The 16792-nt window shown below is 47.7% G+C and overlaps 1 protein-coding gene across 14 annotated transcripts in view; it reads left to right on the forward strand.

Moving 5' to 3' along the window:
* FGFR2 (fibroblast growth factor receptor 2) overlaps window positions 1-16330 on the forward strand; it is a 110094-nt gene extending 93764 nt beyond the window's left edge. For 8 of the 14 annotated variants that reach the window (XM_060171160.1, XM_060171166.1, XM_060171170.1 and 5 more), the window contains 5 exons: window positions 973-1175; window positions 9075-9226; window positions 13180-13301; window positions 14376-14486; window positions 15966-16330. In XM_060171160.1, coding sequence (XP_060027143.1) covers window positions 973-1175; window positions 9075-9226; window positions 13180-13301; window positions 14376-14486; window positions 15966-16315 — 938 coding nt within the window. In that variant the 3' untranslated portion in view covers window positions 16316-16330. The remainder of the gene's footprint in view (window positions 1-972; window positions 1176-9074; window positions 9227-13179; window positions 13302-14375; window positions 14487-15965) is intronic. The other 6 variants (XM_060171168.1, XM_060171162.1, XM_060171172.1 and 3 more) reach the window with 1 other exon arrangement.
* The last annotated feature ends 462 nt before the right edge of the window (window positions 16331-16792 follow it).

Genomic DNA, 16792 nt, shown 5'->3' on the forward strand with positions numbered 1-16792 from the left:
TGCCTGATAGTGCTAGCATGTTAACTAAAGGTGCCATTGAATGTAAAACAGAATTTGGAAAATACCTGTTGGCTGATCACCGAGGACTCAGGAGAGAGCACACGTTCTAAGAACGTCATATAGATTGATAGAGGAGCATGTCAGAGCAAACCATCTTTCGGTCTACTTGTGCAGTGCCGCTTCCACCTTCCCTTTAAGAGAAAGGTTGTGGTAGTATCTCAGAGTAAAGGGTCACACAAAAATCTGAACGGTTAGCACTTAAGGAATGTTGCAAAGTTTTTTATGGCATGGACAATGATTATATTATAAGGAATCCTGTCTTTATGTTTTAAACTTTTGAATGTTTGCTTGAATAATGAGCTGGGCGAGATTAAGGGATTTGAAACTGTGTTTGGACCAGCCTAGTCGAGGAATATGCTTTGAGTTCCCCATGGAGCTGTGTCCCTGCTGGGGTAACTCCGCCTGGTAGTGTCTTCCTTTTGAAGATGCTACTCGAGTAAGCCTGTAGCACTGTGTCCCTTTTAGAACCAAAAGCAGACTGGTCACTTTTATGAATGTTTAAAAGCTCTGACTTGTTCTGATGCATCTGGGATGCATCAAGAACATGGTGGAAGACAGTCCTTGGGTTGTGGGTGCAGGGGACCATCCTATCCAGCCCACATTGCCAGCAGGACGTGACCTTGTCACCTGTTCTTTCAGCCTTGGTGGCAGCCAGTCTGTTGTTGGGTTTGCAGTGCCCATTGAGCCTAGAAGAGTGAACCGAGGCTTCCCACCCAATCCCAGGAGCCCTTGGTTAGCCTCCTCCACTTGGGTTAGGTTATACTGCAGCACTGAGTCCTTGGCAGGCCTGTTTTGCCTTGGGAGCGAAGGGTTGTGGACTTGTGATTCCTTTGGTTCTGTCCGTGTGCTTGGACGCCTGGCTCCTGACTCTCTGGCCTGCTTATCTGTCCCTCCCTGCGACCCACAATGCAGCCCCCGTGCGTGAGAAGGAGATAACGGCCTCTCCTGACTACCTGGAGATCGCCATCTACTGCATTGGGGTCTTTCTCATCGCCTGCATGGTGGTGACGGTCGTCCTGTGCCGAATGAAGACCACCACCAAGAAGCCCGACTTTAGCAGCCAGCCCGCGGTGCACAAGCTCACCAAGCGCATCCCCCTGCGGAGACAGGTAACAGAAAGTAGATAAAGAGTTTGAAGACCCTTACTCCCCCCACCCCCCACGCCCCAGCCAGTTGCTGCTCCTTCTCTCTGCCCGATGCCATGGTGTCTCTGGGCTTCAAGATGCCGGGGCCTCGAGGTGGTGTCTAATCTTTGATTTGGGCATCTGAGGGGCCTGCTGAGTCTAGCTCAGAGGGCAGGGGGCAATAGCGCTATCAACCTCTGAAAAATCATCATCAGGACTGGTACTAGCACAGGGAGGCAGGTCCCAACCGTGCTATGGCTTCCTCAAAGTTAGGCCACTTTATTCCCCTGTGAGATAGTAGATTTTTAAATAAAAATTATTTTATATTTTTTGGGGGGATTAATGGTTTACAGTAAATACAGTGTTGGTACATGTGTATAATATCTCAGTTTTCTGCAAAACATTCTCACCCCAGACTAGGTCCTCCTTCACCACCATGCACCAGGACCTGAAACTCTCCCCATCTCCCAGAGTCCTTTGGTGCAAGACACCAAACCCAGTACAAGTTCTACTTAGCGTTTCCCCTTTCTGTTCTTATTTCTCAATATACCCAAGGCATATGACCTCAGAATCTCCTTGACTCAGCCCTGGCCACCATGCTTCGTCCCCTTCTCTCTCTTCAACTTCCTTGTTCCTCTCCACTTCGCTCGGCCAAAATGTTTCCCTGTGTGCTCTGGGAGAGAACATCAGGGCTCCTCCTCCTTTCTTCTCCCTCTCTTTGTCATCATTTCCTGAGCGCTTAGTCTGACCCAGTTTCCACATAAGATACGGCTTGTCACCTTCCTCTTCCTTTGCAGGGGTGGAACAGCCTGGCGTTTCAACAGAGTCAGTGGATAAAAGACAGCAGAGAAAGTGGACCAGTACTAGTCCCTGAGAGAAAAAAATCTGGGTTGGGGGGAGATAAGTTGGTTGGGGGTGGGGAGGCGGGTTGGGGATGTTGACACAGCCTGACTCCTGGCATGTCCAAATGGGATGTGGGATCACTGACTAGTCTCCCCAGAGGGCGGCTTTGCTGGAGCAGGAGATGCTTATCAGGCATCTGGATGAAAAGAGTGCTGTCAGGCTGTAGCTGTACTGAAGAGTCTCAGATACCTTGAAGACAAGTGGCTTACCTTTACCTGGGACAGGTGGGCCTGCTGTCAGAGGACTCAGAGGGCAAGTGCCTGCCTGTTTTGGAGGCCACCTTTCCTGCTGTGTTCTTTCCACCACCTCTATTGTCCATAAGGGGAGCTCAGTGTTTTTTTTTTTTAATGTTATTGCTATTATTTTTATTACTTCCAGGGTTATTGCAGAGGCTCTGTGACTGCACAATGAATCTCTTGCTCCCAGTGGCCATTCCTTTCACCTCCTTCCCCCCATCTCTCTTTGCTTTGACAGGACGGGAAGAAATTGAAAGTAGTGAGGGAGAGACACATGCAGCCGCTTTAGCACGTGTGAAGCAACTCCCCGCCCTCCAAGTGGGGAGCAGAGGCTTGAACCTGGGTCCTTGTGTATGGCCATGTGTATGCTCTACTGCCTGGCCCTGAGCTGAGTGCCTTTATTGAGGGTCCAGATTGTACCTTCTTAACCTTGACCCTCATCCCTCTCCTAACACGCAAACACACACAGCTCCTTATTCAATCAATCATTGTTCTTGGAAACAAGAGAAGTTGTGTCTCTATGCTTTTTTTTTTTTTTAATCCTATTGTGAGTTTTTTCCTTCTTGACATTTACTAATCTGTGCTGGACTTTTTGGTAGATGGCAGACATTTCATGGGATGCTATTTTTTTTTTTTTTTTGAGTCAAAATAAGAAATTTCCTATGCTTACGTCCCAGTGTTCATAACTTTTTAATTTTTTCCCTTTGGTCATCACTAAGGGTTTACTGCTCTAGGGTGACTTATTTATTTTTTTTCCAGACAGAGAGAGAGAGAAAGACAGAGATAAAGGCAGTGAAAGAGACCACAGCACTGCAACTTTCTCCAGTGCTGGGGGTGGGGGCTGGGGGTCTGGATTGAGTGTGGTACAAAGTGTACCACTCAAGTGAACTATTTTGCTGGTCCCCAGTAACCAGAGGAAACGGGCCAGTACCAGTCCCTGGGACAAAGAAATCTGGGGCCGATTGATTTGTTGGGGGGTGGGGGGAGGTGGGTTTACATGACTTTGTAGAGACTCTATGAGCTTTAATGTTTAGGGAGAGAGAAAGCTTTTAAAAAAATGTATTATTTGTGTGTGGGGTGGGGGGGAGAGAGACAGACAGACAGATAGACAGACAGACAGACATAGACTCTAGCAGTAGAGCTTCCTTCAGTGCCACAGCCAGTCCTTCCTGGTGTCAGGGTTCAAGAAGCACTATCCATAGGGCTACCCTGCCTGAGAAACCCTTGGTTGTTGTTATTGTTGTTGTTGTATGTGGCAGAAGTGGGGGAATAGACAGGTGGCATTTCTGTTTCCCTCGACACAGGGTTCATCCCACATTCAGTGCCAGACCCGGGGTACCTGGCAGGCCCCTGTACACCTGTCCCTCCTCCTTTGGCCCTGAACGTGCTCATGGGGCCCTGTGGTATCCAGCCAGGAGAGGGGCACCCTACTCCTATTGAGGGCTAGGGGGTAGCTGGCACAGCTGTGACATTCTGAGGATTTCACTCTGTGCTTTGCGTGACTCCTGGGATGGGGGGAGAGAGGCACAAAGAAGCAAGGGTTCCAGACTGGAGTCAAGGATCAACCTGCCATTGCCCAAGTCCCGCAGAGAAGCAATTACAGAAGCCAGAACTCCTACCTTCTGCACCTTCTGTCTTGATTCAGAGGACTCCCAGTGAGGGAGCAGTGATAGGAAGAAGAGGATAAGAGGGCTCTGAACTCCAGTTCCATCAGGACATGGAGAGAGAGGAGGAAAAGGGGAGGGAGAGTTAGATGTAGTAATGGTGTCATGAGTGGCTTGGAGGGGAAGAGAGGATTGGACCTGGAAGAAAAAATGGGCAATTATGTACAAATCTAGATAGATAGTCGTAGAGATGGTGGTTGGCTCATGTCTGCAATCCTGGGAGAACTGCTGTGGTTTGCAGTGGGGAGACTGGGGATCAGAACTCTGGTGGTGGGAATGGTGTGGAATTACACCCCTGTCGACACGTAATTTTGTAAATCAATATTAAATCTCAAATAAAATAAAAAGTAAAAAAGAAAGTAAGTAAGGATTTGTGGTGGTTCTAGGTTTCATTGAACACATCAGGGTCCTTCTCCAGAGAGAGAGAAGCTTCTATGAGAGTTTCCAGAAGCTTCCATGCAGCAGGCTGGTCATTTACTGAACTCTGCTTCTTGAATGAGCAGGGAAGCCTCTTCCTGGGATAGCAGCAAGGGAACACTGAGCACCCCAGGAGGTAGGAGTTGCAGACTGGTCTATCTCAGACTTCACTTCTACCTTCTTGGTTGTTGATATACGCAGGTTGAAAACTAATTTAAATCTCTCTCTCTCTCTTTTTTTTTTTTTGGCCACCAGGGTTATCACTGGGCTCAGTGCCTGCGTGGTGAATCCATAGCTCCTCATGACCATACTTTTTCTTTATTATGATAGGAGAAATTAAGGTGGGAAGTGGAGATAGAGAAGGAGAAAGACACCTACAGTACTTGCTTTACCACTTGTGAAGTTTCCATCCTACAGATGGGAAATGGGGGCTCAAACCTGGGTCCCCGCACATGGCACCATATGTGTTTAGATGGATGCACCACTGCTCCCCTGAAAACGAATTTTCAATCTAGAACAATGAAGGCCTTTTAATTAATTAATTATTAGATAGAGACAGAAAAATTGAGAAGGGAGAGGGAACTAGAGAGGGAGAGAGAGAGACACCTGCAGACCTGTTTCTCCACTTGTGAAGATTCCTCCCCCGAAGGCGGGTACAGGGGTTTTGAGCCCAAGTTCTTGCGTACTGTAATATGTGCGCTTAACCAGGTGCACTGCTGCCTGGCCCCACTAAAGCCATTGATTTTAATGTGACACTGGGGAAGGAACCCAGAGCTTCACACGTAATTGATACTGCTGAGCAACTTCCCTGACCCATTTTTAAAAGTCTGTTCCATAGCAGGGAGGAGAGACGGTGGGAAAGACAGAGGGACAACAACGGCACCAAGGTGCCATTCTACCACCTGTGGAGGTCCCTGTGGTGCTACCCATGGTGTTCTTCCCATGTCATGTGGTTTTGAGGTCTGAATCCAGGACTTCATGTAGAGTGAGCTGTGCTCTCTGCTTATTGAGCTATCTCCTGGCTTCAAAGCTTATAAAAACTTTATAGGGAGTCGGGCGGTAGCGCAGCAGGTTAAGCGCACATGGCGCAAAGCACAAGGTCTGGCATAAGGATCCCGGTTCGAGCCCCCAGCTCCCCACCTGCAGGGGAGTCGCTTCAGAAGCAGTGAAGCAGGTCTGCAGGTGTCTGTCTTTCTCTCCCCCTCTCTGTCTTCCCCTCCTCTCTCCATGTCTCTCTCTCCTATCCAACAACAACAACATCAATAACCACGATGTTAAACAACAAGGGCAACAAAAAGGAAAATAAATAAATAAGAATTAAAATAAAACTTTATAAACAGGATGAAGATGGGGGTGGGGCCTTTCTTACCAGTTTTCAGGCTGTGTATTAGTGACGCTTAGACACACCAAATTCCAGGAAGTTCCACTTCTAGAAGCTCCTTGACTCCCTAGCAGCTAATTGCCATGACCTGAGGATATACCTTGAATTTTGGTCCTGCAGACAGACTCATGAAGCCTCGCTGCTTTCCACAAAGCTTTGGGTAATTGGAGTAGCCATCGTTGGCTTAACTGGAATCTGTTCTCTTCTGAGGCTCCCTGCCCTCCCAGTCTCCTTCCCCCTGGCCCGTAGGTCCATCTCTCTTTCTCAGACTCTGGAAGATGCATCCTTTTGGTTGGTGTGGTCTTGTGAGAACCAGCCCATCTGGGATGGGTGAACCATGGCCCTGAGTTGATTGGGGTCGGGGGTGGGGTGGGTGAGGGACAAAGTGATTTGCTCATAGTGGGGAAAAAAAGGTGTCTGCTCAGCCTCTTTCACTTCATTGTTGAAATTTTGTTTCAGAAGGTGGAAAAAAAAAAAACGGTTCACCCCCAGAATCCCCTTGAACTTTTATCTCAGCCACCCACTTTGAGTTGGTGGGTGAGGGCCTTTTTGTTTACCTGGGTAGTAGTGGGGCACCTGTGGGCTGGGTTTCAAGCAGAAGGGCATTAACCTCGCAAATTTCTGTCATGGTGTGGGAACTGGAACACAGTTTAAAGAGCATGGCGGGGTTGGGGGGGGAGTGTCAGTGCCTTACTGAAGGTGCAGCACACAGCCAGACTCGGGAATAAGCTGGCGTGTCAGTATTCTCCCTCCTCCCCAGGAGCCTTGATCCCCCCTTTCTCTCTGCTCCAGGAGGTCGTCTGTAGTTGATCCATCTCATCAAGTCTGAAGACATAGCATTGTTTTGGGGCCCAGTGGTTTCATACCTGGTTAAGCGCGCATAGTACCAAGCACAAGGATGCGGGTTTGAGTCCCACTCCCCACCTGCAGGGGGATCGCTTCACAAGTGGTGAAGCAGGTCTGCAGGCGTTTGTCTTTCTCTCTTCCTCTCTTTCCCCCCTCCTCTCTCAATTTTTCTCTGTCCTATCCAATAAAATGGGAAAAATGGCCTCCAGGAGCAGTGAATTCATAGTGTTGGCATCGAACCCCAGCGATAACCCTGGAAGCAAAAAAAAAAAAAAGAAAAAGAAAGACATAACATTGCTTCTTGGTGGCCCTTTAAAGAGAGCATGAGGGAAAAAAAACCCACTTCCTTAATCTTCCATATGAACTGAGCCAGTGTACAGAAAAACATGTTTGACTAAAAGCTTGATTTATGACACATGCTAAAGAGATTCTGGAAGGCAAGTGAGCTGGATGGCAGACTGTGGACAGGCAGGCTGGAATGGGGGGAGTGGGAAGGCAGTGTGTCGATGTCCCCTGTTTATAAATAATCCAGCAGGAACCCTGGGTAGGGGGAAGTGTATCTGATAAGAGACGGTTATACATTTTTGACCTCCTCCCTAAAGTGATAAGCACTGAATTATGGAATGACTGGATGGACAGGGAGCAGAGGAAAGAAAGTTCTGGAAACATGGTGTCACACAGGAAATATATATGTGTGTATGTGTGTGTGTGTGTGTGTGTGTGTGTGTGTGTGTGTGTATCTAACAGTGTTCAGGGACTGCCCAACCCTGGAACCATGTTTGCTCTCAGAATAAAGTGGGATGAAGAGAAAGCCAGTTGTGCTTTATGGCCCCAGAGGGAATTTTAAAAGCTTCATAAAAATGCATGGAGGTAAAATTAAGATATAGCTGTATAGACAGAACCATCCAATTCTGTAGTTTTTTTTTTCTATGGGTGGCCATTCCTTTTTTCTTTTCTTTTCTTTCCTTCTCTTCTCTTTTCTTTTCCTCTTCTCTTCTTTTCTCTTCTTTCCTTTCCTTTCCTCTTCTGTTCTTCCTTTCTTTCTTATTCTCCCTTTGTCACCTTTTTTTTTTTTTTTTTGTGAATGTGTGATTTGTGAATCGAATCTCCACATTGACTCCTTTCTGTAAATGTGAATTAAAAATTTTGGTAGTAATGGTAGCCACCAAGTTTGGGAAGGAACCCCCTCAACCCCCAACCTTTCCGAGCTTTTTCGTTAAAAATCTCTTGGACACCCAGGAGCTATGTGCTGGCACCAAGCCCTAGCAATAACCCTGGAGGCAAATAATAATAATAAGAAGAAGAAGAAGAAATGGGAGTCAGGCGGTAGTGCAGTGGGCTAAGCGCACTTGGCGCAAAGTGCAAGGACCTGCGTAAGGATCCTGGTTCTAGCCCCCAGCTCTCCACCTTCAGGGGCGTCACTTCACTAGCAGTGAAGCTGGCCTGCAGGTGTTTATCTTTCTCTCCCCCTGTCTTTCCTTCCTCTATTCATTTTTCTCTGCCCTATCCAATAACAATGACATCAATAGCAACAACAATAAAACAAGGGCAACAAAAGGGAATAAATAAATATTTAAAAAATTTAAAAATAATAAGGAGAGATATAAAGTCTCACTTAAGATCTTGTTGGATGCGGGAGGGCGCTTCCCTGAGCCACGGTTCCCTTGACTCTTCCGCCCACAAGTTCAATCCACTAGCTGCTCAACCACATTGACAAGAGGGAGTTGATTTTCAACAAGTGTCCTGGACATCAACCAACTCCCCCTGCCCCCAAAAGGACAGGGGAGAAGCAGAGAATGGTTCCCAGTGCTCTGATCCCAACTTAACCAGGGGGGGAGCGCTTGGAAGCAGCTACCCTGCCTTGTACATCAAATGCTAGAGATTCTTTCTTTTTTCTTTTTTCCTTCCTTCCTTCCTTCCTTTCTTTTTTGAATTATGTTTTTATTTATTATTGGATAGAGACAGAGAGGAATTTAGAGAGGGGTGGGGGAGATAGGGAGAGAGACAGAGACACTTGCAGGCCTACTTCTCCACTTGTGAAACATCCCCCCTACAGGTGGGACCAGGGGCTTGAACCAGGGTTCTTGTGCATTCTAGTATGTATACTTAACCAGGTGTACCACTGCCCCCGAGCTCATTTTTTGAGACACCTTGCTTTGCATTTCAGACTGAATCAGAGGGATTTGTCTCTATGTCCTCAGTGAACTGTCCTGAGCAGTTAGGACAGAAGGATGACTTTAGTTATGTTGAGCAGCTACTGTCTATAACCAGTCGTTTGAAAACTGGTCTTGGAATCTGTTGGCTAGGGTTCTTGATCCAGGCCTACCATGAGGCCCTCTGCCCTCTGCTCCTGAGAGCTGACCATCTGGCTGGGTTTTCACCAGCTCTCCATTCTCTCCGGTGGAGCCAGGATTACATCTGGGTCTTTGCATTTTGTATCCAGGTTTCTGCTGAGTCTAGCTCCTCCATGAACTCCAATACCCCGCTGGTAAGGATCACCACTCGCCTCTCCTCAACCGCAGACACCCCCATGTTGGCTGGGGTCTCCGAGTATGAGCTTCCAGAAGATCCAAAGTGGGAATTTCCCCGAGATAAGTGAGTACTTCTGTTGAGCTCATCTCCAAAGGGAGGCTACCAGAGAGGTGGGGATAACGGACTGACATTTTCCCTTTGTGACTCAGGATGTCAGCAGGAGTGAGACTTTATTTCTAAATAGTCAACTTCTGGAAAAACAAAGAATCAATTCTCTTTCTTTTTTTCTTAACCAGAGCACTATTCAGCTCTGGCTTCTGGTGGTATGGGGGATTAAACCCTGAGACTTTGGAGCCTGCCTCAGGCATGAGAGTCTGTTTGCATAACCATTATACTATCTACTCCCCAATTCTCTTTCTTTTAACAGTTCTTTTCAGACTGAGCTGCCAAACCATGACTTTTAGCCAAACAAGATGTGTTAACATTTCTTTTGTTGTTGTTGTTGTTCACTTTTAAACCATTCCAACTTAATCAAACCCAGTCAATGTGGAGTTAATCCCTTTTATAAAACAAACCTGACATCCCCACAGAAAGTATTTTCTTGGAGTTCATTTCTTTGGAGACATTAGGTTTGGAGTATAATGTGCTTTAGGAATCTTCACTCAGAGATGCTTTTTTTTTTTTCCCTTTGTGGTTATTGATGGGATAGTGGGCTGGAAAAATTTCTGAATATGGTACCTGCCATGAGATCCTCCTGGTTTGTCATATGTCCTTACTGGATGACAGGTGTTCCAGTCAGACCTTCTGTCCAGGTGTGGCCACCTGGGCTCTGTGGAAAGCATTGTTGGGAACTGTGTGTTTCTTGGTCTGGGGTCAAGTGTGTGTTGTCTGAGCTGTCAGGCTGGGTTTGAATCCTGGCTCCACCAGCAATGACTGGACAACCTGGTGAGTCACCTGCTTCTCTGAGCTTTGACCCTAACATGAGGGTCAAGATGCACGGCTGCCAGAACTGAGCCCACAATCCCTCCCTCCCACGAGCTTCCCTGCTTTGGTTTTCCTGTGTGTGTCATTAGCCTAGGAGCTGAGAGCCATGTTGCTATGGAGGCGTGGTCAGTGTGTCGGACCCTGGCTGGCCAGTCCTCCATCATGGATTCCAGGCCAATCTTGGGCATAAAACAGGGTGGTCATAAGGATGTCTCTTGCCATAAGAAGATTTTGAAAACTTGAGGGCAGTGAGAGGTAGGTGTCACTGACCACACACCGGTGGGCGGCAAGTTAGTCAAAACCAGTTCTTGTCTGTCTTCTGCACAGCGGCTCTAGTTGTATGAACGTTGCAGCCTTCCCAGGAGTGAGCCAGGGGGAGCGTTTAGTGACTGTGGGAGGAGGTCACACACACACGCACACGCACACGCACAAGTGCACACGCACACACACACACACACACACACACACACACACACACACACACACACAGGAAATACACATACAAGCATTTCCAGGGTCAGGAGGCAGCTGCTCTTCAGTGGAGGGGCCATTTGCCCTTGGCATCTGGATTCACACAAGTCCACGCCGGGCTTGCTTCTGGGCAGCCACTCTGGGTGCTGTGAGAGCCACTCTGGGTGCACATGCGCAGAATGGGGCAGGTGCTGTGCCCTTAGTGTTACTTGTGGGACTGTTCCCTCGTTCATTTTCACACTCAGGAAGGGGCCATTCACTCATTCACTCTCGGCTCTGTGGATTGAACTTTGGCTAGCGAGGCATAGAGAAAACAGAATCTTTTCTTTCTTTCTTTTTTTAATAAAAATTTTTTAAGACTTTTTAATTTTTTTGTTTTATTTATTTATTATTGGATAGAGACAGAAATTAAGAGGGGAGGGGGAGATAGAGAAAGACACTTGCAGCCAACCCTGCTTCACTACTTGTGAAGCTCTCCCCCCATGCAGGTGGAGAATCCATCCTTCCTTCCCTCCCTCCTTCCTTCCTTCCTTCCTTCCTTCCTTCCTTCCTTCCTTCCTCCCCCTCCCTCCTTCCTTCCTTCCCTCCCTCCCTCCCTCCTGCCTGCCTTCCTTCCTTCCTTTTCCTTTCCTCTTCTCCCTTTCCCTTTTCTCTTCTATTCTCTTATTTCCTCTTCTCTCTTTTCTTCCCCTCCCTTTCTTGCCCCTTCTCTCTCTCCTCCCCTCCACACCCCTTCCTTTTCTTTTCCACCAGGGAACAAACCTAGAGCCTTGTGCAGACTTATGCCACCACTGAGCAGTCTTCCTGGACCTACTTTTAAGTTAGAAAGAGAGGAGAGGGGGAGAGACATCACAGCTGCACTCCACCATTCATGAAGCTGCCCCCAACCTGTCCATGGTGCTCCCGTGCAGTGCTGGTACTTGAACACAGCACCACAGCATGGGAGGTGTGCAGTCCTACTGGGCAGGCCCTCTCCTGCTCCCAGGAATGGCTTTCTTTACCTGATGAAGGTATTGAGAGGAAAGGGGTACTTCTCTTGTCCCTAACTTCCTGGAGATGGTGACTTGTGCATTGTTCCTGCATGTGATCGACCGAGTGGGACAGCCGTGGCCTTGTGTTGAAGAACTGGACTCTGGGTCAGTGTACCTCCCACATAACTGCAGTCAACAGGAGAAGTCTGTATGAGCCCGATTCTTTACTTCCCCTTAGTGGAGGACCCTGAGTGTGGAAAGTCGTGAGTGTGAAGCATTTCAAAACAGTGTTGAGCACAAATGTAGGTGGAGCAGATCTCCAATGAATGAGGTCTATTTAGACGGAGTTTATGAGTTCGGAGGCAGACATTGTACAAAGAAGGGATTGTTACACTTGTAGTAGCAGGGCAATTGGACATAAATTAGCCATTTTTCCAATGCAAATGTTTACTTTCTGCCAAGATATTAAATTTAATTTTAGTTGGGGGGAGAGGGAGGGAGAAGAATGACCTTAGTAAAGCAGACACTGCCCTCCGTCTTTCTGTTTAGCTTTGACAAACCCCCGTACCCTTGCGGCAACTACTGTTTATGGAGGGAGGCTCAGTGCCTTGCTGTGCCATTAAGCTTTCCGTGAAAAGAATCAGAGTCAGAAGTACTGCAAGGCCTCACACAAACTCAGGACGCGGGTGTGTATCAGACTCCAAGCTTAGGCATTCAGTGTGTTGTGTTCACTTTGGGTTATCTTTGTTCTGAGTCATCGTAAGTATTTATGAATGGTTTGGTTAAAAAAAAATTCCTCCCTTCCCTAGAAGTTGCTGCCCAATTTCTAAAGTTCTCACTTCTTTTTAACTAAAAAAAAAGAGATTCCTTGGAGTGCATTTCAAATTCAGATGGTTTAATGAGTCAGAAATAATATTAAAAAAATCCACCGTGTGTGTGTGTGTGTGTGTGTGTGTGTGTGTGTGTGTGTGTGTGTGAGACGAGTCACAAGTTTGAAGACATCACTTGGGGGCCAGGCAGTGGTGCACCTGGTTAAGTGCACACACTACAGTGCACAAGGACCCAGGTTCAAGCCCCCTGGCCCCCACCTGCAGGGGGAAAGCTTCACGAGTGGTGAAGCAGGGCTGCAGGTGTCTCTCTGTCTCTCGCTATCTCTCTTACCTCCCCTACCCCTCTCAATTTCTGTATCTATCTAAAGCTAAATAAATAAAATTTAAAAGGAAAGGCATCACTTAAGGGAGACAATAATAGTAACAACAACAACAACAACAGTGTCAGCTCCAAGTCTCTTGCTCGGTCCATTCTGAATCAGAACTATTCCCTTGGCTCCAGATTCAAAGCTCCTTCTTGTTAGTGCTCGGAGAAAGCTGACCACTTCACTTGCAAGGATACCTTCCAGAGGGAAAATAAATAGAGACGGTGAATGTGAAATGTAATAGCTCTTCCACCAGTAATTGACATTCTCAAAAAACGTCACTAAGAAAATACCCGGAGTGCGTGTGGACCGCGACTCTCATTAGTTCCATATGATAAACGCCCCATGCTTCTGCCAGCCACTGACAGATTCTGTGCTCTTGAGTTCTGGAATTTCCCGTGCTTCCACCCCTTCCCCAGATGCTGGATGCTAATCCCCTCTTTCTATCGTTTTAGGCTGACACTGGGCAAACCCCTGGGGGAAGGTTGCTTTGGGCAAGTGGTCATGGCAGAAGCTGTGGGAATTGACAAAGAGAAGCCCAAGGAGGCGGTCACGGTGGCGGTGAAGATGCTGAAAGGTGAGTGGGGAGGTGGAGGAGGGGGCAGGGCTTACTTATCAAGAATGTGCCTTTTGTGACCTGTGACCTCTTTCCTGGCAGGGGGCGGTCAGGGAGCACATAGCTGACCCAGAGGGTGAAGGCTTTTCTGTATAAATCTCCCGTCCCAGGACAGATTATTTATCTTGAGCTGTGCATGCTTCCAAGAAAGAAAAGCCCATTTTGTTAGAGAGCTGTTTCCCCCACTCCTTGTCGATGGCTGTGGTTTCATCCTTCACACACCCCCTGCCTGTCCGGGGGTGGGGGCATCTGCTTTATATGGGGTGCTGGTGGGTTGTGCAGAGGTGGGGGGTGGGGCTCCATCCTTCACTTGGAATTGAAGTCCAGTTGACATTTTGGAAGAAGCACAGGGGCTGAGGGAGAGGGTATCACGGTGTCCTTTTTGGCTGGCGCAGCAAAGCAGCACAGGTCAGTCAGAGAGTGTCCGTTTGACAAGGTCAGCGGCACTCACAGGGTCAGTGCTGGGACAAAACCTTCTGGAACATGTACACCGTCAACCCCACATGGAGTTTGGGGAGCTTGGCCATTTCCACACTGACCTTCCAATCTGGCTTCCTGCTTGTGTTCAAGGCGTCTTCCTCCTACAGTGTCGTTTATTCTTTTACAAGAGGAATTATAGGGAATGGTTACATTATAAATCCTACCACAAGCATCTCAGGAAGCACAGTCCGATGTGAGTTATTATTTTTTCCCATGTGACTCTGAGTAGAAAGGTTTGTTCCTAGTGTGTGTGGGGGGGGGGTCAGGCACCCCAGATTCTCCTCCTTTTCTTTCCTCTTTGTGGGTTAGTCTTGTGTGCCCACTTCTACCTCAAGGGGAAGTGGTTGAAAATAATAAAATATAAAATATAATAATAAATAATAATAATGTAAAGCTGGTTGATCCCTTTTTTGCTTTTGACCTGAATGGCTCTCAAGGGAAAATGAGGGCGTCTTGAGCTGTCCCTACCTTGGCCCAGACGTCAGTGTGCTGTTGGCAGTGATGTTTCCACATAGACTCACATGAACTGATGTGGGATTTGCTCACTGTTTCTAGATGATGCCACGGAGAAAGACCTTTCTGACCTCGTGTCTGAGATGGAGATGATGAAGATGATTGGGAAACATAAAAACATCACCAATCTCCTGGGAGCCTGCACGCAGGATGGTGAGTGGGAAAGGAGGTGCTTTCTTGCCGAGGGGCTGCGTCTCAGCCAGCGTGGGTATCTTCCTGGAAACACCTGGGCTTGGAAGTCTTACCTCCAACATACCTGCAGCCCATGGTGAAAGTTCTCTTTAAAATCCACTTAGGAAGTTGTCTCCTGAGCTGGGTGGTGGCGCAGCTGGTTGAGTGCATATGTTACCAATCACAAGGACCCGGGTTTGAGGCCCTGATCCCCACCTGCAATGTGGAAGCTTCACAAGTGTTGAAGCAAGTACCACAGGTGTCTCTCTGTCTCTTTCTTTTTCTGTCTCTTCCTTCCCTCTCAATTTTTCTCTGTTCTATCAAATAAAGGGGGAAAATGGCTGCTAGGAGCAGTGGATTTGTTGTGCAGAAACTGAGCCCCAGTGATAAGCCTGGTGACAAAAAAAGGAAGGAAGATATCTCTGACAGGACAGTGTAACCATTCATTCCCGTGGGGATTGGGGCAGGAGAGGTGGCTACTTTGGGTGGGAGGGGCTGAAGGATTTTACTGATTTCATGGCACAGTCGAGGGTGTTTGGGAAAGGTGTGGGAAATGCTGCCTCCTGTGAAGGCTAAGAGAGATTTCTCAAAGGCAGGTTGGTGGGGGCTGCCCTGTCTAGTTACACTGTAGCAGCTGGCTGGACAGATTCCCCAGGAGACTGGATGAGGGGTCCATGTCTTCTTCAGGAAAGAGGGGGCCTTGCTTTCATCTATGGAGAGCTAGCTATTGAAGTTCTTTGCGCATCTGTTCTGTGATCATTTATGAACTTGAAGTGCTTGTCTTGGTCTGGGCAGTTTCCTTTTGCATAGATATCAAAAAGCGGCACACACACACCCACTCAACCCCTCTCTCTCTCTCTCACTCTCACATACTCCATTAAAGGTGACTAAATATTTCCAATTTTGTGGACCACATGGCCTTTGTGGCAAGTGTGGCAAATCCTTGTTGGAGTTGAGGTTGTGGGCAAGATTTGGCCTCCAGGAATAAGGACACACACACACACACACACACACACACACACACACACACACACACCAAATGGTCACTGCAGGTGGTTTGGGGTGTCCCAGACCTGGAAGGGACACATTGGATGTGCTCTGTTTCTGTGGCTGAACACATTTTGTAATGACTGAAAGGAATGAGCTGGATTTGTTTTTATCAGCTTATCTGGGTTCCATAAGGAAACCACGTGGGGAGAAAAAAAACAAAACATCATAGCATTCTACTGTTGTTATTCACTGATGTGACTGCAAATAGTCTTGTTTATTGCTGAACACACATCAGATCAGTGACGTGAACTCGAAGTGACACATTCCTGATGGCAGAAGGGGAGTGACCGGGCATACCTGGGCATTCCTGGAGACACCCCCCTTACTCCTCCCCCGTCCATGATCACCAGCTCCTCGGCTGAACTTGTGCCCCCAGCCTCAGGGACCTGTCTTCTCCCCTCTTCCCCCCAGGCCCTCTCTACGTCATAGTGGAGTACGCTTCCAAGGGCAACCTCCGAGAATTTCTGCGTGCCCGCAGGCCGCCGGGCATGGAGTATTCGTACGATATCAACCGTGTCCCTGAGGAGCAGATGACCTTCAAGGACTTGGTGTCCTGCACCTACCAGCTGGCCAGAGGCATGGAGTACTTGGCATCCCAAAAGGTGAGTCCTTGGGTGGGTTCCAGAGAGACTGTGAAGCCAGCATGCTGGCTCCCTCAGGCCCTTGCACGTCTGCTGCAGCCTGGAAAATATGTCTCACCTGGTTCACCTGGGTCTTTAGTAAATGAACTTGTTTCATGGCCAAAACAGCCTTGTAACTAGTGTGGCACTGCCCAGGTGGGCAGGCATGGTGTGCGCTCTGAGAGATATCGGTGGGACTTCAGAATAGGGTTGAGCCCCTCCCCCAGGGAGACAGTGACTGTTTTGGGGAATACCATAGCTATTTATTCATTTATCAATTTTTGTGCTGTGTATGGGGGGGTGGTCCTCAGGCATTTATAAGCCAGTCTGTTACTTCCAAATTGCACTTTTATCTTCTATTTATTTATTTTAATATCAAGTAGTGAAAGAGACAGAGACAGAATGGCAGAGACAATACAACACCAGAGGACCCCTCCCATGCTGTGACTTGAACCTGGACCCTGTGTATGGCAAGGCAGGCATCTAAACCAGAACTATTTCCCAGCCTTTTATTTTATTTTATTTTATTATATATATATATATTTTTTTTTTCTTTTTTTAAATCTGTATTTATTGGATAAAGACAGCCAGAAATCAAGAGGGAAGGGGGTGATAGAG

This window comes from Erinaceus europaeus, chromosome 14 (assembly GCF_950295315.1).
Source record: "Erinaceus europaeus chromosome 14, mEriEur2.1, whole genome shotgun sequence".
Classification (NCBI taxonomy): Eukaryota; Metazoa; Chordata; class Mammalia; order Eulipotyphla; family Erinaceidae; genus Erinaceus; species Erinaceus europaeus.